Genomic DNA, 23,585 nt, shown 5'->3' on the forward strand with positions numbered 1-23,585 from the left:
CTGCCTTCCCTCTAGTCTTACATTGCTGAATTAGGGATAGCTAGCACGGGTAGTCTTCGTGCAGCTTTGGGCGAAATTCAACAAACACAAAAACAATATTAAGGTGTCCCTCGCTGGCTCAGCGGCATGTCTACAGATTTATAACACTAAAAACCGGGTTTCGATACTTGTGCTGGACACAGCAGAGATAGTCCTTAGGGTAGTTTTACGTTTAACGACAAGCAAATAAGCAGCACTAAATACATATTTATACAAATACTGGAAGGTCAAAGGTCTGAGTCACAATATCCTAATGAACACGTTCTGCACAGTTATTTGATGGGGTGTATAAGTTTAAAGGTCAATGCTGTTATTTGATTAAATTAATCTCCCAGTTGGTCGGTTCTGCTATCTAGATGTTCTTCTCATAATCAGTATCTCAAAAATACAGATTGTTATATACGAATCTTTGAGTCATTAACATGGACATTTAAATAGCTCACGTGTTACCAGGATTTCATCTTGTCATATTTTCATAAATATTTAGTTTGTTTTTTGTGTAATTTTGTATTATTTTATAAGTTGTGTTGAATTTCATTCATTGAGATGACTAACCGTAAATCATTGGTTGTTGGAATAACTCTCCTGTTGACTGTTGAAGCTTCATACTAAACGATTGTGGGCTCATTTTTGTGGTAGGTGTTAAAAGTAAGTCTCACTGTAACTTATTATTGCCTTACAGAAACGTTCAAAACATTATCCCACGACAATTTCTTTGCTTTGAAGGGGAATATTAATCGCAATTTCAAGTTTACATATTAAATTTTATGATGATAAACAGGTCCTTTTAAATGATATTAAAAAATATCGTATCCTGTTGCTAAAATTGACCAGTCTTACGATAATTGCAGACAGATGGATTTAAATGTGTATTTAAATTGAATTTTATTTATTTTTAGAGATTATAAATGTCTACAAGGAATTACTTATTACTTGCAAGGTGAATGGTTTGACAATAGCTAAGGGTTGATGATTTCCTGAAGGTGCTCTAGTGATAGAGGTCACTGAATCGAACGAATATGGAATGGTAAAATCAATTGCCTGTTTTCTTTCTTCTGTAATTGTGATCTGTTCAGCTGAAAGGTCTGCTTCCTGGAAAAAAAAAAAAAACACAACAGAAACCTTTAACAACATTTATTGTGATGGATGTTTCTTGTTACAAAGTCAAATATATCGATCCTGCAAAATTTAGACTAGAGTTTAAAAAAAAAAACAACACTTCAACAGCTCTCTCTTTACTGTAAAGTTTGTTTTTGAATTTCCGGCAAAGCTACACAAAAGCTATCTGTGCGAGCTGTCCTTAATTTACTCATGTAACACTAGAGGGGAAGCAGCTAGTTATCACCGCCCGCCACCAACTCTTGAGCTACTCTTTTATCAACGAGTAGTGGGATTCACCATCACGTAATAATGCCCCCACGGCTGAAAGGGCGACCACGTTTGGTGTAACAGGAATTCGAACCCGCGACCCTCAGATTACGAGTCGAGCGTCCTAACCATCTGGCCATAAAATAAAGTCACGGAGCCGTCTTCTGTGTTCGTGTAGTTGACTTGCTAATTATATCGAAATTACTGAATGATTTAAGCTTGACTTGTTTATTAGTTCTAACAAAAAAAAAAAATCTATATATAACCAGTTACCTGCGAATGATATATTCATAATATTAATATTCAATATATTTAATTAGTAATTTATTTTCTTCACCAAATATTGAATTTAATAAAGAAAAGATGGCGTAAATGTTCAGTCTATTCTTTAATTTACTATTTCCGCTGTAGGAGACTAAATTTCCTCATTAGTGTTTACTCAGTATCGGGCCCGGCATGGCCAGGTGGGTTAAGGCGTTCAACTTGTAATCTGAGGGTCGCTGGTTCGCATCCCCATCGCACCAAACATGCTGGCCCTTTCAGTCGTGTGGGCGTTATAATGTTACAATCAATCTGTTGGTTACTTCATTGGTAAAAGAGTAGCCCAAAAGTTGGCGGTAGGCAGTGATGACTAGCTGCCTTCCCTCTAGTCTTACATTGCTTAAATAAGGACGGCTAGCGCAAATAACAAACAAACAATACTCAGTATGATGAATGACACGTCATTCCGAACGGCTGGCTAAAAGTTTGTTTGTTTTAAATTTCGCACAAAGCTACTCGAGGGCTATCTGTGCTAGCCGTCATTAATTTAGTAGTGTAAAACTAGAGGGGAGGCATATAGTCATCACCATCCACCGACATCTCTTTTACCAACGAATAGTGGGATTGACCGTCACATTACAACGCCCCCACGGTTAAAAGGGCAAGCATATTTGGCGCGCCAGGGATGCGAATCCGCGACCTTCAGATTACGAATCGCACGCTTTAACACGCTTGGCCATGCCGGGCCCTGGCTAACCCACTAAAACGTTTTACAGCTAATAACTTAATAATATTTACTTGCCTGCTTAGTGCATAATATGCCTGAGCAAGAGAATGAACAGAACAATGTTTAGCCTTATTTATTGTTTGAACAAATTAATTTCTATTATTATTAAACTTTGCATTTTCCGGAATCATTCTCTAAAAAACAAATGTCAAATATAGTAATGCACAGTTTTACTAAGTCTTTCATCGTAATTCGATTTAGTTTAGCGTATTGCTAACGTGGAGCAAATTATCCATATTCCGTTTTTAAATGCTAGCTAGTTCTTTTAGGGCTAAGAATTATTCTCTGGATAGAGGAGAAGGAGTCGTGTAAAATTTAACAAAAAGCGATAAGTCCATGTTTTTTTGTCTATTTATAACGAGGCTCGGCATGGCCAGGTGTGTTAAGGCGTGCGACTCGTAATCTGACGGTCGCTGGTTCTCATCCCCGTCGCACCAAACACACTTGCCTTTTTAGCCGTGAGGACATTATAATGTTACGATCAATCCCACTATTCGTTGGTAAAAGAGTAGCCCACGAGTTAGCGGTGGGTGGTGATAACTAGCTGGTTTCTCTCTAGTTTTACGCTGCTAAATTAGGGACAGCTAGCACAAATAGCCCGCGTGCAGCTTTGCGCGAAATTAAAAAACAAACAAAACTGTTCATAATGTTGCTGTCAATCTGAAGAAATCTAGTACTTTAAATATTTTTTGTATCGAATTTTGTGCAGAAATACACTTGCGCTATCTGCGCTAGGCGTCCCTAATTTAGCACTGAAAGGCTAGAGGGAAGGCATTTGGTCATCACCCACCGCCAACTCTTGGGCTACTCTTTTGTCAACGAATAGTGGGATTGATTGAATCGTTGTAATACCTCAATGGCTGAAAGGGTGAGCACGTTTGGCGTGATGAAATTTCGACCCAGCGACGACCCGGAAATTGCAAGTCGAGCACGTAACCAACTGGCCATGCTAGGCCTACTTTGGCAGATTGGGATTTTAACGCTTATAAATAATGTCAAAGGTGTTAATGTAATCGCTAAATTTTAACTTAACTCGTTGCAGGAAGAAACTTAAGTCTTTAGTTAAAAGTTAAAACATTTTGATGGTTCAGCGATTTCAATGTCATCATAATTATAATTTTTCTCTACCATGTCCAGATAAGATTTCTTCACTTTAAAAGAACTAGCTATTATTAGAGATTTATTGTTTCTTACGCATGATGGCTCATTCACGACACGACCTAAACTTACCTTTCTGTGGACCATACCGATCATCCCACCCCAGGAGTTACCTGCAAGTTTTTTACCCAACTCTGCGTCTTCTGGTGTCCTGATAACGTACCTTCAAATAATTGGGTCCATAAGACACAGTATTTAACCAATACAACTTACTTATTAGGACAGTGATCTGAAACGAATAGTTTATTTTCTATAGAATAGATGTGCTTTAAATTTTGTTTTTAGAACAGTACGAAACCAAACGATTGGTTGATACACGAACAATCGTTCGAAATATAGAACGTTTCTACTATTATACTTTTTACTTTACTTTCACTGTATTTTGTTTATTTATTTGTGCGCTATTAAAGTGTTTTTGTTTTTTTTTAATTTCGTGCAAAGCTACGCGAGGGCTGTCTGCTCTAGCCGTCCCTAATTTAGCAGTGTAAGACTAGATGGAAGGAAGCTAGTCGTCACCACCCGCCACCAGCTCTTGGACTACTCTTTTACCAACAAATAGTGGGATTGACCGTCACATTATAACGCCCTCACGAATGAAAGGGCTAACTTGTTTGGTGTGACAGGGATTCGAACCTCGGGACCATCAATTACGAGTCGAGTGCCATTTCAAAGTGTTATGACATTTAATCCACATTAATATAAATTACGCATCCACTTCATTATAGCTTATTTGTCGTTGAGAAATTAAAATGCCTTTTTATAGAAAATGGATTCTTCCAAATTCTTTTATTAACCTTGATTTTTTCTGGAGAAAAATTTTAAAAAATAAATCAATAAAAATAAACCCTGAAAGTGTTATAAAATTAAAACTTTATAACTCAGGATTTTTTTTTTCAAATCAGCTGTGAGAATTTCCAAATCCATTAATTTTAGTAAATGTTTGTCTCAATTCAATTTCGCGCACAAAAAAGGTCCATACTTTAAAAGATGAATGCATCGAGTTAAAATATTTTACTCTAAACTAATGCATTTCAGGTTTCTCGCACGTCGAAAATAGTTTTCATTGCCAACAAATTATTACTGAAACAATGTTTTAATTGTATTGATAAATTAAAATAGAACACGTTAAATCTCAATATCTTTGTGGCAGTATGTTGTTTGTTTGTTTTTGAATTTCGCGCAAAGCTACACGAGGGGCTATCTGCGCCAGCTGCCCTAATTTTGCAGTGTAAGACTAGAGGGAATGCAGCTAATCATAACCACCCACTATCAACTCTTGGGCTACTCTTTTACCAGCGAATAATGGGATTGACCGTAACTACATAACGTACCCACAGCTGAAATAACGAGCATATTTGTTGTAAGGGGGTTTCGAACCCGCGACCTTCATATTACGAATCGAGTAACTTAACCACCTAGCTATGCCGAGCCGAAAAGTTAGAATAAAGTAAAATTAATACTTGAAACCGTTGATACGTGATGAAATTTCATAAAACAAATAAAAATATAAAAAAACGAATCTAGACACAGTTCCACACGACCAAATGTACTTAAGCTCTTCCCATTTCTCCTTCCACTTGTCTCAGAGTAATGTCAAAGCTGCAGTTATTAGGTTTAAACAGAAGTATGTGATCTATTAAAAAAGCTGTTATTCCGGTCGGAACGGAATAAAAACTCGCTACGAAAAGCCGGAACCGCTCGGAACCCTACCAGTAATTTACTATGTTTAATCATGTGAACTGTAATTAAGAGAAACCTGATCAAATGCCTAGAAGTAGAGAAGGACACGGAAATGACGTCTACAACAGTGGAGTATGACACTGAACGTAGTAAAGACACATCGCTTCAGACAACGTGAAATAAAACTTCTAACACGTTCACGAAACAGTTTGCCCGGCATGGCCAAGCGGGTAAGGCGCGCGACTCGTAATCCGAGGGTCGCGGGTTCGCGCCCGCGTCGCGCTAAACATGCTCGCTCTCCCAGCCGTGGAGGCGTTATAATGTGACGGTCAATCCCACTTTTCGTTGGTAAAAGAGTAGCCCAAGAGTTGGCGGTGGGTGGTGATGACTAGCTGCCTTCCCTCTAGTTTTACACTGCTAAATTAGGGACGGCTAGCACAGATAGCCCTCGAGTAGCTTTGTGCGAAATTCCAAAAAAACAAACAAATTCACGAAACAGTTACATATTAACAACTGTTAAAACTGAAACGCCTGAACAGTCGAGTTTCTTGTCCTTCAAATATTACATCAGTTTCTAAGTAATTAATACTTAATATCTCGTTTAGTGGACTCTAAGTAGTGTTATAGACAAATACCGATCTCCAACATATACTAATTTTCACTTCCTAAACTTTACCATTTGATTTTGGAAGTCCGACGTCATTGAGACTTGAAACATATATACTGTATGCATATGGAGCGCTTCCTATTACACAGTCGAATATACCTATCTACTTAACAGCCACTGTTCAGAGAAACACATAATATTATAAAGTAAAATTTATATATTTGTGTGCATAATAACTTGTATCTAACAGTATTTGAGGTTATTCTTTAGTAGATACATAGTATAATTTACAAAACGACCTCCAAAAGTATATCGCCTTGATTTTATTTAACGTTCTGGGTTGTAGTACGTTAAAGTACCCAAAAGCCTACCACCGGGGAAATGCATAACATTATAAAGTAAAAAAAAAAACAATTTGTATGTAACACGACTTCAGAGTTTTCTTTATAAGAATCATAGTGTAAATTAGAAAACGTTAGGTAGTTTATACATACTGAAACTCAGAACGCTAAACAAAACCAACATGGTATTATGTAGGTGGTCGTTCTGAGTTTAGTTATCGTAGATATCAAAAACAGAATTTAAGCATTATAACCTTGACTTAAGACGGAGTGACTTAGGGGGTGTCTCCTTATACAGACGAAACATTTTATTATAAAATATGTATGTTGTTACACTTCATTATTACAGTAACCAATAAAAATATCCTAATCATTTTGATTTCTTGACTTAAGAATAATTTCATGTTGTAATCACTTAACAATTTTAGAAAATGTATTGTTAATATTAAGACCCTTTGAACGCGACTGTCTCCAACACACTACATTAGAAAATAACGTACGAAAAGCGATACATCATAGTTTTTAAATCAATTTTTAAACATGCAATTTTCTACAAGCTTTAAATAAAAATGCTTTACCTAAAATTTAGCGTTCTGGCGAGTGTACTTAAAAGCTCAAATTCTACTCCAAGCACTGGTCTGAAAGTTCCGTTAGGGCCGTCTTCTAGCACAAAATGTGGAAAGTACTAAAAACACACATGAAATAATAAATCAAACTATGTTCAAAGTTCCTTCACGGTAGTAATCATGAGTAATAATTAAATACAGTGTTATAGTTGCTTAAGTCTTTACTACATTTAATTATAAATGTTATACCAATACATCTGTACTTTTATGTTGTATTCATATGTATCTATCTGTTAACTTGTAGTAAACCAAACTTATGGATTAACTTAATTAGTATGCTATTTAAAACAGTTCTTTTTTATTGCAGTCTTGTAGGCATTACAGACTCAACGATTTTCTGGTGGATCCGCAGTAAGACTATCTACTTTCAGCATTAAAATCTGTTATTATAGTTCCCTTGGCTGATATAGTTCAGGTAACCCGCTGTATAGCTTTGTGCTAAATAACAACAACATAGATTACTCTTCCTCGGACGATAAATTAGTGCTTAAGGTAAATTATTTTAGTGGTAAGAATTATACTCAGTAGTACCTATACTAATAACAGACGTTACCAAAACATCTTCTTTAATCCACAATACATACACTAATAACAGGCATTACCAAAACGCCATCTTCCGTCAATAATACTTACACTAATAACAGACGCTACTGAAACGTCTTCTTTAAAATCCAGATAGTCTTGGTTTTGTAAAAATGGAGACATCTTAGGACTGATACCATGACGTGGTGTCCATTTTCCTGCTAGTTGCATTCCAGTACAATGGTAGTTTTCCTTAGGGACTCCATAAATATTGTATTTTATCTGTAAATGACTAAATGCATTAGTTTTAATTGAGCAATAACACTCCATCCACACTACAATTTAAGTATTCAAAAGATAAGAACTTTTCATTCTGTACAAAACTATTATCTAAACATAAAAGGCTTTATATATATATTGTTATGCACATAAGCTTAAAACGTTCGGACATGTAAAACTGAGCAGCGTGTTTGTAAATATAAAGTTACACAATGGGCTCTCTACGCTTTACTCATTACGGTATCGAGCTCTGATATTTAGTGTTATAAGTTCCTTAAACTTACATCTGTTGGAAGGGAAGTTTTGTGGCTGTCTAAAAACCATCGGATGTGCAAATAATAAAATACAAGTCATAAATGATAAAGAACTTCTTAATTTTGTGTTAAAACTTCAAATTAAACTTTTTATCTTAGTACTTTGTGATAAGCACAGAACTCCATAAGTTCACCAGCTTTTAAGAACTGGAAATGTGCTATGGAAATGAAACAATATGCCACAGGAATAACTAAGTGTACGATAAAAAGTTGTGACGCAGGATACGCTACAGTGATATTAAAATTCAGTTAGAGATGACACATAGTGTGACATTGACTAACCTTAAACGTAAAAGCTACGTAGATGACATGAAATACATTACAGAGTAATATCAAATGTAACTGCTAGAAAAGTGACGCGTGACATGTCACAGAGTGATAATAAAAAACACAACAGCTAAAGATGGGACACATGTTAGATAGGTCATACGTAATATGCCATAGAGTGATACTAAACATAATGTCCAAAGAGTACTACAGTGTGGTATAGGAAATGCCATAGATTAATAAGAAAAAAATGATAGCTAGAGTATTGAGACATAATATGGCACACTGATATACGATATGTCGCAAAATAATAATAATAACACTGGGGAACACTCATTTTGTTGCATTAAAAAAAGACCTTTCTATAGTCAATTTGAGTGTGTTGATTTCAAATCTGAAGTCGGTTTTTGTCTGCAAGCTACAGATTTTATACAATTTGACATTTTTATTTATTTTTTAATTTTTTCGTTATTATAGGAAATTATAGGAATAGCTTATCAATTTGTTTGTGTATTTTATTTAAGTAGGAATTTGCGTTTGTAACTTTTGCGTTTGTACACTTCATCTGGACAAGCTCGTTTAATGCTCCAGCAGTAGTCAGCCATCATACTTTTGTCCCAGCGCCCTTGGTAGCGTTCTTCCATGACCTTTAGGTCTTGGTGGAATCGTTCTCCTTGTTCGTCACTCACAGCCCCCAGGTTGTCAGGGAACTTATCAAGGTGGCTGTTCAAAAAATGAAGCTTGATGCTCATGTTGCACCCGAGATCACGAAAAGCGAGGAGCATTCTGTTCACAAGTTCACTGTAGTTCTGCGCCTTATTGTTTCCAAGGAAGTTCTGAACGACTGCCACAAAGGATAACCATGCTGCCTTTTCTAAAGCGGTCATCTTAGCAACAAACTGATCATCACGAATTAGGGTTCGAATCTGTGGGCCATCAAACACGCCTGCTTTGATCTTCTCAAATGATAACCCTGGTAAAGCTGTGATGATGTGTTGGAAACATTCACCTTCGGTTTCCAGTGCCTTGACAAATTGCTTCATCAAACCTAATTTGATGTGAAGAGGAGGAAAGATGATCTTATCTCTGCTTACAATTGGGTCTTGTATGATATTTGGCATGCCTGCTTCAAGGGTGTCACGAATAGGCCAGTCCTTCTGGACCCAATGTCTGTCTCGTGCTCGGCTGTGCCACATACAGAGGAAACATGGTGAAACCTTTCTGTTGTCCAAGAAGAAAGTTGACCATCTTTAAGTCTACACAAATGATCCAATTGTGCTCATGATATTTTAATAAGTCCATGACCATTCTCATATCATCATAGTCTTCCCGCAAATGCACTGAGTGACCGACAGGTACTGCTCCATAAACATTCCCATTATGTAAAAGAACACACTTTAGACTGCGTTTTGAACTGTCTAAAAAAGAGTCTCCATTCAACAGGACTATAGTAAGGTACACCCAGTTCTTTGAGAAGCCCTTGGATGTCATGGCAGTAAACAAACTGTCTGTCTTCTGAAAAAAAGGTCACAAAAAAGCTGGTCACGCTTTCTGAAATATGATACTTTAACAGAGTGATCAACAAGATTTCTGCCTTGTACTTTTGATGCCAAAAGCTCTGCTGCTTTCTTTGAAAGACCTAAATCCCGCACTAAATCATTCAGTTCAGCCTGGGGAAGAGGCTTGGGGACGGGGAAAGGTTCAGTGTCTGAAGAACAGTTCTCCGATTGTGTACACATTTCTGACAATTCACTGTCACAACTGTCTTGTTCGCTTGTATCATGTCCAATGTCTTTATCGTCCAATGAAGGCAAGCCTTTGAAAACTGGAACAGGAACTTCTTCAGAGTGCGGAGCAGGCCGAATAGCTGAGGGAATGTTCGGATACATAATCTTATGTCGGTTTTTCTTCCCAACACCCGTTGTGTTTACCATGCAGAAATAACAATCAGTTACATGGTTGGTGGGTTCGCGCCAAATCATTGGAACACCAAAAGGCAGACCATTGCGTTTTCCTTTGGTCCAGTCTCGAAGCATTTCCACCCACAATTGTGGCACACAACATGAGGAGCCCATTGCTTGTCTTGATCACCAAGATGAACTTCAAAATATGCCTTGTAGGCACGCTTGACGAACGAGGATATGTTACGTCTCTGACGATTGAGTGTGTAGCATCCACATATGTAGCAGAAGGCATCAGGCTTGTTTCTGCAATGATATCTATTTTTGGAAGCCATGTTTGATCTAAAACAAAAGTAAAATGATCAAAATATTAGAAGCTATCTATATATATGGACGTAAAAATGCTTATGTTTACGCAAGTTCACATTTGTACAATTTCATTAACCTCAAATTGCATACAAACTAGAGCTTGTAGAGAAAAACTAATTTCAGATTTGAAATCAGCGCCTAAAACTCCTTCAGAATCAGTTAAAATATCCAATGCAACTCAAAGTTACTGAAAAAGTGTTCCCCAGTGTAATCACATTAGCTAGAGATGTGACACATGATTCTTCGCAGAATAATAATAAACATATATAAAAATGTGGTGCACGATCTGAAGTTTTTGTCCTATTTTCAATTTTCCTTACGTTCTTTTTTTCTCTGTTTTTTTTTAAACTTTTCATTCTTCACTAGTACGCACCACTAGTGACACAGACGTATGTCTGTGGACTTAGAACACTGGAAACCAGGTTTCGATAATCGTGGTCGGCTGATCATAGATAGCCCATTGTGTAGCTGTGTGAATAACAACAAAACAGATATAAAGTTTCCATTCATAGGATATTAGTTTAAGATAAACTTTAATAGTGTTGTAACACTGTTCTATGGTCTAACAGTATTTCTGTGATGAACAAGAAAAATCAATTCCTCCGGAGATTTTCATACCCAAAAGGTATGTATTGACTAGTTGTTTTTCTTTTGCTGAAAGGATGGTTGGTGTATATAGCCTGCGAGTAGTTTTGCGCAAAATTTAAAAGAAGCCAAATCAAATTGATTAAGTATCGAATAAACATTTTGAAACTATAAAAAATATGTTCACATAGTTTCTTAATGAAATAGGACACAAATGGTTTAAGATAAATACGTAACAGTTCATGTACTATTGTTCTCAGTTGTCTTTATCTCACCATGGTGAACTTATGTTTTGATACGAATGTGTACTATTAATGATTATAATCTGTTATCAAGCAGAAAAACTGTTAACTTGAAATGCAATGAAAAGTATGTAATCCAATAATATAATTAGGTTTCATAGTTACTTATATAATCTATGTATTTCTTCAATACTTTGCACATTTGTTGCCAGGCTGAAACCAGTTAAACGCTACCTGTCATATCATCTTTGCCGTCAACATCTTGTAGAGTCGTTTCACTTATAATTTTTTTAAGCCCTTAATTCTTGTATTTTTGATTCAAGCAAACAAATTTGGTAACATATGTTATATGTGACCCTGAAATAACCATAATTCGTTATCTATTCCACCATATAAATATTCAAGTACGTTTAATACTCATTTGACGAACCTCAACTACTGTTTTTCTATAGACACAATTCCAACCATTTTTCATTCTCAGTAACTTTAGTGTGGATATTATAGTAACTTGTGATTGAAAGTAGAGAAGAATATATCAACTCCATTACATCTGCTATATCCACTGTTATCGAGGACTTCTGTACAATACCAGTACTCCACAGTTTGACTGGTGCACGACAGATCTAGTAGTTGTTGAAATACAGTTGTCATTTTGTCTGAGCAATAACTGTTTTAGAGTGAATCGTGATATTTACCAATTTTATCCAGTTTGTTAACCATTAACACTAAGGTACTGATTTATCAATATAACACTATTCATTTAAATAAATATTGATCTTCTCTCATACAAGTCACTTATATGTAAATATACTATGACATATTCATCACATGTAAGTATTGCTTCTATTCCAGTGACTTTGCCGTGCACAAAAAGTCACTTAGGAAGCGGATCTGGAACGGTCTCAGGAATGTGTTTAGTTGTCACCATAGCCACGAGCCGTTCAAAGAGGAGACGATAAGAGGTATAAAAGATCCTCTGGACGAGGAAGAGTCCTCCTGGTGTCACGACTCGTAAGTTTTAGGTTTTTATGATTTAAATAGGATACCGTATTTTCATAGTACATATACGCAACGTAATGTATTGCGTTACAAAAACCAAGTTTTAATACATAAATTCTCACCGTGTAAAGGTGAACAAGCCATGGTCTGACTGGATACCGATATTTTCAATTGATGGGTATTCTATGCTCACAAAGGCTAAATGGCAAGTCAGAATCACTTAACATTTCTAATTCTAAACAACTGACTAACCACTCATTGCCATAAGAAACTTTAGCCATTTCTTAGAGCCGAATAATGGGACTGACTGTCATTACTATAACGCGAGCAAACCGAAATACTGATTGTATTTAGCTGTATTGTGGCTCGTATTTCAGACACAGAGAAACGCAATCCTGCACTCTGAATATCGGCCACTGTCCAAGTAGAATATAATAAGTATAAAATAATGTTAGCTTTTAATCTCAGTACAGATCTGTTTGAAGAAAGAGTGATTTTTAGATATGAAAAATGCAACAGTTTTTAACATGACTTTTGGGTAATCCACGATTTCTAATTTAGAATATATTTTATAATAAACATTAAATTGTATTGAGTTTGTATATCATACAGCTTCGTTGGACTTCTTTTGACAACCATGTCGTGGTTTTTTTGTTTCTTACTATCATTCGCGTGGCATGACATTAATTAGATGTCTTAACTCTTTAATTCATGCTTGTTTTAAAGAAAAACAACAATCGGTGCTTTAACAACATTTATTTTCTCCAAACCACACTCCAGTCACAACAACACTGAACAGGGCGAAATGTGTGGTCGTGTGATTGAAATTCAAGCGGATGAAAAACGTGTAATGGAGGAAGTACAACCAACGAAGAAACCATTCAGATTCTTCATTGTTCAAGGGAGGTTGAAGAACAGGAAAGGTAAGCAGCCTCTTGTGTGTATCAGAACAGCGTTTCTTTTATTATTAATATTTCAGTAAAAGATGACCTGGAGAGATCACCTGTTTTAACCATTTCAACCACTTTATAGTAGAATGATGTCTCTCTATAACTTAGTTACAAGACACTGAAATGTTGTCACTGAAGGGACGCTTAGCATTGCAATTTGTTCTGCGTGACGTTAGTAAATCGAGCACATTCCATGAATCACGAGAATAATTATACAATCTGTAGGATACAACACAGCATGACGTATGAACTTGAAAGGCGAGAAATAAACATATTTGTTACTATTCATTTTGTTTTTACCTGCTCTTGATACAAGTCACGTCAGAGGTCCCTTCTCCAAACATCTAGATTATTATTGTATTTCGTAAGTGCAAGTTTAAACAAAGATGAAAGGACTATGTGCTCAATATATCATTTTCAGGTTAATTAATTATAGGGGAAACAAAATTATCATGGCATAAGTCGGCAGAAAATAAGGTGAGGATTAATTTAAAATTACAATTACAACAATTTTGAACTTATGATGATGATATGCAGATGAAAGATCGATATGATGTAGTTATTAAAGTCAGGATTTGCCTAGTGTAGAAGTTGCTATTATTGTATTTTGAATTTAATTATTTAGTCTAGCAGGTTTTGCATCGTAACTGAAACAATTTTATCTTAGCGTTTTTAAATTTCACTTCAATAGTTTTGAGCCGACATGGCCCGGTGGTTAACGGACTCGACTCGTAATCCCAGGGTCGCGAGTGGGGGAATTATAACTGACAGTCAATTCCACTATTCGTTGGTAAAAGAGTAGCTCAAGAGTTGGCTGTGGGTGGTGATACCTAGCTGCTTTCCTTCTAGCCTTACACTGTTGAATTAGGGTCAGCTAGCGTAGATAGCCCTCGTGTAGCTTTGCGCGAATTTCAAAAACAAACAAACAAACTTTATTAGTTTTACACTTTGCGCTGAAAAAGGTTTGGAAAATAACGTTTATAAAATAGTTAGGGTGAGCATAGTGTAGATAGTCCTTTGATAAGATTAAACGCGCACACACACAGATTTACACAGAAGTGTCATGACAGATTGATTAATTTATGTTTTAGCATATTCTTCACTCAAAGTCACCCATGGAATAACTGCGCATAGCAGTTGTAGGTTTTAAACTGACGAACAAGACGGAAGTTAATTACTGAATAAGACCATTGCCCTTTTCAGCTTCCTACAGTTCCACACTCTACCCATTTAATAGTTTCAACAAGGAAAAACATAGAATTTATTCAATATGACCTGATATGTTGTCTCCCACCTGTAGTTAATAATCAAGAACAAGTTTCTAATTTGAGGGATAAGTTAGGCAATAAATATGCGAATTGAACACAGTCAATAAGGACCCATTTGCTCAGGGTACTTTGTATTACCAACAGTTACATAACAAAGCCTGGAAAAAAATTGCGTAATCACGCCTTCATAGTTGTAAGTCGCTGTTCCGCGTGTCTTTCATTTATTTCTTGTTACTTTAAGGATTGTTTATGTTGTGAAAAGAGAAGAAGAAAAAACAAGCCGCAATGCGTTGTTATTTTTTGTGCCAAAAATAGTTAAACAATATTCAATATTACTGTTATAATTAATTTGTTATAAACACTGAACTGCCAGTTTGGGAAATACTTACTTATAGAAAATGATAAATAGTTATAAGAAAAAATCAGTTTCACCATCCGCAACTGTCGGATCATCAACGAGAAGAAGATAATTTAATGGAAGAAGGATTTCAATTGGTTAACGCAATCTAAATCTTCAAGCATTTTGTTTCCTTATATGGTCAATATTTTTTTTCAAGATATTTTGTATTCGTGTCTGACCTCACTAACATCGTTGAACAAAGCAAATTAGCTGTTCATAGATGAATTTTAGTTCAGTGACAGACGTACTAACATGTATATGTACTAACATATACAAAGTGTATATTGTATATATATTGTTTTAATAGTTCCAGGAGTGTTCGTGACCCTGAAGAAAGATCATAAAACATTGATTTCGCTCTCTTCTATTCTTGATCAGGGTGATGTCATCATAGAATTAAGTGGCGCCAGTGTCAGAGTGGAGAACTCCAGAGAGATCAATAACAAAATAATAAAGACTAAGAACATATGTTTGACAGCCATGTGTATATCGGATCAAAAATACAACTGAATATATAATTCTCTTTTGTATTTTATACAGTCATGTGAAAAAGTTAGGACACCCTATGAAAGCCTGTGAATATTTGTAACATTTTTGGATATATAGATATTTAATCTCAATTTTAACAATACTGAAAGATTATAGGAATATAACTAAACAATTAAAACTGAAGAAAAGACTTTTCAAGATCTTCTGTAAATGTAATGCTACAAAAATGCACATAAGAACCGAGGAAAAAGTTAGGACACCATTCCCCCTAATAGCTAGTATTACCCCCCTTTGGCTGAAATAACTGCAGTAAGACGCTTCTTGTAGCCATCTACCAGTCTCTGACATCGGTCTGAAGAAAGTTTGCCCAACTCCTCAATGTAGAATTCTGTCAGCTGTGAGATGTTTGAGGGGGTTTCTTGCATGTACAGCACGTTTCAAGTCACCCCACAGCATCTCAGTGGGATTAAGATCTGGACTTTGACTCGGCCATTCCAGGACTCTTCATTTCTTAGTTTTCAGCCAGTCCTTAGTAGATTTACTGGTACGTTTTGGATCATTGTCGTGTTGCAGGGTCCAGTTCCGCTTCAGTTTTAATTTTCTTACAGATGGTCTCACATGATCCTCAAGCACCCTCTGATACACAGTAGAATTCATGGTGGACTCTGTTATTGTAAGCTGTTCAGGTCCTGCTGCAGCAAAACAGCCCCAAACCATGACATTTCCACCTCCATGCTTTACAGTTGGCATGAGGTTCTTTTCCTGGAATGCTGTATTTGGTTTACGCCAAACATGTCCTCTGTTCTGGTGTCCAAATAATTCAATTTTGGACTCATCTGTCCAAAGAACATTGTTCCAGAAGTCCTGGTCTTTGACTACATTCTCTCTAGCAAACTTCACTCTGGCCTTGATGTTTCTCTTAGAGAGCAAAGGTTTTTTCCTTGCACACCTCCTATGCAAGTTACACTTGTGCAGTCTCTTTCTGATTGTAGAGGCATGCACTTTCACATCAACAGTAGCCAGAGCCTGCTGTAGGTCCCGTGACCTACATGGTTTTTTGGAGACCTCTTTTAGCATCATGCGGTCTGCTCTCGGGGTGAACTTGCTTGGACGACCAGGCCTGGGCATGTTGACATTGTTTTGAAAACCCTCCACTTCTTGACTATTTTCCGGACAGTGGAATGGCTAATTTCAAACTCTTTTTAAATCAGAGACTGGTAGATGGCTACAAGAAGGGGTAACACTAGCTATTAGGGGGTAGGGTGTCCTAACATTTTCCTCAGTTTGAATATGCATTTTTGTAGCATGACATTTACAGAAGATCTTGAAAGGTCTTTTCTTCAGTTTTAATTGTTTAGCTATATTCCTATAATCTCTCAGTATTGCTAAAATTGAGATTAAATATCTATACATCCAAAAATGTTACAAATATACACAGGCTTTCATAGGGTGTCCTAACTTTTTCACATGACTGTATGCAAAATTACTTCAAATGACATTTTCATCAAAATTGTAATTATCTGTGTACTTATTTATGTTACGTTTCATGTTTAATATTGTAAAATAATAAATTAAGAAAAGTATAAATTCTATTTCTTATTGCATTAAATCTATTGCAAAAAATTTGTATTGGATTTTATTAATAAACAGATGAAATAATACCAACAGAATTCAAGACAGACTTGCTGCAGAGGAATCAATCTGGATAGAGATATAACAGCCAGTTATATCAATATAAATATAATTAATAAAATCAGTTTAAATTAGCAATTTACCAGTCAATTAACTTTCCTTACAATTCAATTAAACCATTCTGTAAAAGGATTATACTGTAGAATAATTAAAACGAAATCTTAGATATTAAATTAACTCAATAATGATTTTCGGTAACATGATTACAATTAAATAATCAGGACATATTTCTTTTTTAACAATTTCTTAATTTTCTCACAACATAGATTTTGCAATATGACATGTACACAATGACACGTCTAGTAACATAACATTTTCGAAAAACATTAGTCAATCTCGGTTGTGTCATCGTCTCAACTAAATTATAATAATTTAAAAAGAATTACAACCAGTTGTTATCATTCATATAGTTATCAAACGTTTTGTTTAAACTCTCATTTACTTCTTCTACAACGTCTGAAGATAACCCATCCCAAAGGCCAACCAACCTCTTAATTAATTGAAACTGCTTTAGCTCAATATGACTCCTACCCTTCTATAAGTTATACCTGTGTCCATTAGTTCTTCTATTTTCATTGATAAATATAGAAAAAACTATCATGCATCAGCACAATAACAACCTTACTTTCAATCTCAAACAATTTCATCAGATCAATACAACTCTTGTTTCATGTAGAGAAAACAGTTTGATAAATTTCAGCATCTCCACGTATGACAAAACAACATTTTCTTTTCTTTTAATGTACTTTTTAAAAATCATTACTGTTAATTTTTAAATCTACAGAACTTCTTTTCTCATATATCCTTTTTGATATTTTGATTTATTGTTTTACCAACTTTTTTGATCTTATGAATCTGGTGTCATACTAGCCAATTTATATTTCTTAAATTTATGATGATTTTAGTAAATCTTATCTCTTAAACTCTGTGTGAGTCAACCTGTTTATTGTTTCCTAGTAGCTACACTTTTCATTCTATAAGGAATATGTTTACCTTGAATATTGAAGAATTTATCTTTAAAAACTTTAAACATCTGATCAGTGTCGCCAAATAACTCAGATGACCAATTCAGAACAGATTATTCTTGTACCATCCTTTCAATTTTTATTTTAAATTATGACCCAAATATCGCTGTTATTTACCTCTATTTACAACAAAACATTGCATCTAATGGATCACTTATTATATCCATCCAGATGTTCCACAATTTCCATAATCATTTCTGTATTTGAATATAAGAATAAATTTAACATAACATTAATAGATTCATTGACTAATTGCTTAAGAAGCTCAACAGTTTACAAAATCATTTCTCCTTCATGGTTTGACTTTAATATTACCCAATATATATGTCACATTATGATTTCATTAAGAGCTGAAATCTTAATCTGATTGTAAAGATTCTCACTAATTTCATCAGTACTATTGTGGTTTTTAAGAAATTCCCACTAAAAGGCCATTCCTTTTATATCCACTAATAATGACCCAAATGGATTCTATCTCCAAACTAATATCCTTAATGTGACCAGAATGTAGCCCGTACTTTACATATAAACCCATTCTTCTCTTCTCTCTTTAACATTCTATTCACTTTAAATAGCCAAAAACTCTCTTTTTTAGAAAGATTCTATATCAAAAACATTTACGTTTAACTGTGTTTCAGTTATTCCCATTATATCAAAATCCTCTATTCCTACCAGTGGAATAAAGTCATCTATTTTATTTGTTTTATATTTCGAGCATTATAATAATAACAATTAAGCTTATTAGTAATTATAATTCCTATTTCCTATAGTAAACATGTGTCTCCCTTTTATTTTCTTTCAATTTAATTTCTCCTTGTCCTCATTTCTGTCTAGTTCATTTTTAAATATTTCATTAAAGTCGAGTAAGTACGCTTAGTCAGCTCCTATCCTATTGGTTCAATGTGTTCATCCTTACGTACAGATTTCAGCCTAGCACTTAGCCCTAGTGACCTATTTATAACTTTATCTCACAGTTAGTTTTGCAGAGTATCCCTGACAAAATTATTTCATGGCTCTTTTTCTTTAAATTATTTTATGAACTCACGACACTTCTGATAATTCTCTATATTAAATTTTCTGCTTTGTTAGTTACATCCTCCATCTGTACCCTTAGGTAATATAATATTTTTCCTCCCTATTCACAACATTGATTATTGTCTCCCTCTTTGTAATAATCACCTATAGCTGATAGTCTACTTATCTTCCACGTCTTTCTCTGACCCTTTGGTTTTCCTTCCATCCAACATTTCGTATCACTAAAAACAATATACACAGTTGTAATGTACACATCTGATTCTTCCTTCCTTCATGAACTGCTGCAATGGCAGAAAACGAAGAATTTATATAAAACATTGAAAAAAAGAAAAACAAACCATAACTAAAACTTTCATTAAACATGCAACAATCACATTCACATGACTCCCACATACTGCAATAATGTCCGTTAGGTGGCGTAGCATACTCTCAGTTAACTTTACAAGTCTTTGATTTGGAATTCTGTTGCACTCTTAAGTCAGTGCTTGGCGTAACTGCTGTAGGGTTGTAGGGGGTTTGTTCCTCTTCCTGACTGTTCGGCCAAGATCATCCCAGAGATGCTCTATCGGGTTGGTATCTGGGCTTACAGGTGGTTGCTCAAGGACCAACACACCACGTTGTTGCAAGGATTTTTGCACATTGCGAGCAGTATGAGCCTGTGCATTGTCCTGGAAAATACCCTGACAGGAAGTGGTGATCCAGGATATCCTGATACACAGCACAAGTGACGTTTTGAACCAGAATGACCAACTGGCTGATAGCTGTAGAACAGAATACACCCCAAACCTACACTGAACCTCCGCCTCCTGCGACGTTGGGTTGAACATTTTCACTATTCAGCTGTTCTCCAGGAAGCCTGCGCACTCGTATCCGTCCATCAGTGGGGTATAGCAGAAAATTGGATCCGTCAGCAAAAACTACATAATTCCAGTGTGTGATCGTCAGATTACGGTGTCGCTGAGCCCACTGCAAGCTGTTGTTGCTATGTATAACTGTCAGTTTAGATTTCTTGCTTTGTATCCAGCTTGCACTAGCCGTCGATTAAGCCGAATGAAATCCAGATCAGTTGTTGCGCACGTAACGCAGAGGCAATAGACCTGGAGGACATCGTACGGTTTCGACGAGCAATGGTGAGAATCCGACAATTATCGCGTGCTGTAGTGATACGTGCACGGTCCGTTGGTCTGCTAGGACTCACACTTTCTATTAGAGCTCTTCTTCTGAGAACTGTTGACGGTCTGCCTGGATACATCAAGTCGTCTTGCAATATCGCCTTGTTTCAACCCAGCGTTGTTGTGAGTAGAACCTAGCATGATGTCTAGAATATTTACCGAGTTGAAAACGCGTCGCCAACAGGTAGGGTACGAAAGTAACACCAAGATCCCTGGCTTTTATACCTCAAACCAGACACTGCGTTTGGGACAATTCTCAGAACACTCCCATGTTCAAGGGAAAAATGTGTATTTCTTAAAGGACCTAATGAACCTCCATACCAATTTTTACTGAAGATCCATACAAACCCAAAAGTGTTTACATGGACAAATAACAGTCAGTACTATTATATTTCGCCCTCCCCCGCTAGCTAGTACAGTGGTATGTCTACGGATTTACAACGCTTAAATCAGGGATTCGATTCCCCTCGGTGAGCTCAGCAGATAGCCCGATGTGGCTTTGCTATAAGAAAACACACACTCTTATATTTATATATATCGCGCCAGTGCATTAGATCTGCGTGTAATGTATTTATGACGTCATATCTTCACCCTGAGAATAGAGAAAAATAAATGTATCTGGGAGAGGAAACTGGAAAATCGTCACCTCTATTGAGAATCTACATGCACACAGGATAAAAATTTCGCGAAGATGGAGGTTACACATCGCGTAATAAAATCGTTTTTCAAGTATCATTAAAGCAAAAGTTCCATTATAGTATGAGAAGAAAACTTTGTTAGAAAACATGGCTTTAACGAGAAGCACTAAGGCCCGGCATGGCCAAGCGCGTTAAGGCGTGCGACTCGTAATCCGAGGGTCGCGGGTTCGCATCCCCGTCGCGCCAAACATGCTCGCCTTTTCAGCCGTGGGGGCGTTATAATGTGACGGTCAATCCCACTATTCGTTGGTAAAAGAGTAGCCCAAGAGTTGGCGATGGGTGGTGATGATTAGCTGCCTTCCCTCTAGTCTTACACTGCAAAATTAGGATCGGCTAGCACAGATAGCCCTCGAGTAGCTTTGTGCGAAATTCAAAAACAAACAAACAATACAGACAAGCACTATAAACTGTGATGCAAAGATAAATATAAATCCATAAGGTAAAAATATATAACCACCCATTAATATAATTGATAAATTTGTAAAGACAAATTAAATTGATAAACTTTTAAAACACCTACATTACATCTTTGTTTAATCTTAAAATTACTTTGGTTATATTTAACTACTATTCTTTAAAGCTTTTTTAGTTAAACCTTGTTTATTTTAAAATAAACCGACACAAAAAAACGAGTCTTAGGCTACATAACCACTTTTTCTTACGTGCTGACTGAAGATTTTAAATCTGAACTCATCATAACAATAAAAGTTTTGTAAAGTTTTTTAGATGTTTTACATTTTAAGGTTTTAAAGAAGATAAGTAATCAGTCCATATACTGATCACATTTTTTTTAAGGATAAGATCAGTCGTGGGTATAAATTATTAAAAATAAAAAAACACAAAGAAAGTAAACGTCTGGGTACTTCTGGAGTTGTCAGTTAGTACAGATGTAGATCCAACTAATCACAGAACAGAGAGATTTGTATTATAGTTTGATGTAATGACTTATTGTTAAGTAAAATATTTCTATATTGTATGAATAAAAGAAAGGTGCGTTTTTACTCTCTGAACAATTAGCGAGAAAATTAGTGTTTTGTCACGTATTTTATTTAGTTCACGCAAACCTGTTGAAGGACTACCTCAATGTGGTCGCTTTTAATTTTGAAATGATAAATTAGAAGGAAGATAGTTATCCAATACTACTCACTGCCAACTAGTTGACTACACTTTACCAATAAATAGTGATCTAACTGTCTGAAATGAACATGCCTGAAATGAACATAATTTTAGATCTCTGAATCTCCGAAGGGACTTGCGGGACAAACAAAGGCGCTCAGAAAAGTCAGTTTCTCTTCGCGGAATTAAGGATAAGTGCGACTAAAACAGTAATGATAATACTAGCAGGATATGGTAAATACAGTATTATTTGGGTTGGAGTAATTTTCTATTAACATTATAAACGATGAGGAGATCTGTGAACTTGGACGGAACGTGTGAAAGGAAAGAAGGTTGAAATGATCGGCAATGGTAACTAAGTGTTCCAAGGAAGACGAAGGAGACCAAGACTGTTGTAAATTAGCAAGTTCTTTGATTATGTGGTTCTAGCTCACGAGATAACAAACTGTGATTTATTAACCTGTGGGACAAATAAAGTTGTATTAGTGATAGGTGAGACTATGCGCGGCGTGGTTCTCCTTGAGAGATGTGGTTGTAAGTTAGGCTTGCTGGATTTGTAGAAATGTAGTGACGATAGATGATGGTGGGCAATGGACTCCAAAGTGAAAAAAACAGGCATTAGCTAGAATGTGGTTAGCCACAGGATTCGAGGCGGTTACTACTTTCATGAACTGGGTAAGGAGGCCTGTAATTCTGGCCTGGATCCGGTGATATAGAGATTAGATTCAGTGGCTGTTTCGATAGAATGCTGAATATCTAATGGTAGGTGGAAGGGTGAACGCTCTTAATAAAAACAGAAAAGAGATTAGTTTTGGTTTTACGTGAGGAGCACCTGACATTTATGTTTGCATTCCAAGGTCCACAGAAATAAGTGGCGTCGGTCAAGGTGGAGTGTTGAAAGAAAATTCCGCCTTGATGGAGGATTCTGGTCATCCTCGAGTCAATAGATACTCTTGGATTGCAATGGTCGGCAAAGCGATAACCTGTCAAGAATCACCAGATACATCGGTGAGATAATCGGCGAAGAACTTGTTGACTACGGAGATATCTTTGCAGCAATCACATTGCACATGTGGTTAGTTCGGCTGAAAGATATAAAAAAAGGAGGCGTGTGATATAATTATTGAACACTTAGAAACAATTTCCCGAAGACGCAAAACGAATATCACAGTTAAGTGTGAAAGTTTAATTATTTAAACCGTAAATAAAACTTCAATAACTGTTTGCTGGCTGTTTCATACAGGTTTCACTTGAGAAATAGAATCATCTGCCTTACCCATAGTCTTGTCTCATTTTCGGTTTTACCAGTTAGTTTGAACATACTGGGAGTTGGGACAACATCACATACCAGACAATGCTTGAACTGTTTTTGAGTAGCAAACAGCTACTCAACGT

At 36.0% G+C, this 23,585-nt stretch overlaps 1 protein-coding gene across 2 annotated transcripts; it reads right to left on the minus strand.

Annotated features, from left to right (window-relative positions):
* Positions 1-907: 907 nt before the first annotated feature.
* LOC143235220 (uncharacterized) lies at positions 908-8,145 on the minus strand. 2 transcript variants are annotated; one of them, XM_076473166.1, is made up of 4 exons: positions 7,953-8,145; positions 7,501-7,671; positions 6,820-6,926; positions 908-1,131 (listed from the first exon to the last, which is right to left on the minus strand). In XM_076473166.1, exons 2-4 carry the CDS (start codon positions 7,618-7,620, stop codon positions 1,041-1,043), a joined length of 318 nt encoding a protein of 105 aa, XP_076329281.1. In that variant the 5' UTR covers positions 7,621-7,671; positions 7,953-8,145; the 3' UTR covers positions 908-1,040. The 2 variants fall into 2 exon arrangements, with proteins under 2 accessions (XP_076329281.1, XP_076329280.1); XM_076473165.1 differs by lacking the exon at positions 7,953-8,145 and having other exon boundaries at positions 7,501-7,852.
* Between the last annotated feature and the right edge of the window lie 15,440 nt (positions 8,146-23,585).

Source organism: Tachypleus tridentatus, chromosome 12 (assembly GCF_004210375.1).
Source record: "Tachypleus tridentatus isolate NWPU-2018 chromosome 12, ASM421037v1, whole genome shotgun sequence".
NCBI classification, from domain to species: Eukaryota; Metazoa; Arthropoda; class Merostomata; order Xiphosura; family Limulidae; genus Tachypleus; species Tachypleus tridentatus.

What these genes read in the sequence shown, in the direction of transcription:
- LOC143235220 (XM_076473165.1), bottom strand. Translation starts at nt 7,719, where the DNA reads ATGGAGTGTTATTGCTCAATTAAAACTAATGCATTTAGTCATTTACAG. An exon ending in CAGTAGCGTCTGTTATTAGT is followed by an intron (nt 6,927 to 7,500) that starts GTAAGTATTATT and finishes GTGTGTTTTTAG; the next exon opens with TACTTTCCACATTTTGTGCT. An exon ending in GCCAGAACGCTAAATTTTAG is followed by an intron (nt 1,132 to 6,819) that starts GTAAAGCATTTT and finishes TTTTTTTTCCAG; the next exon opens with GAAGCAGACCTTTCAGCTGA.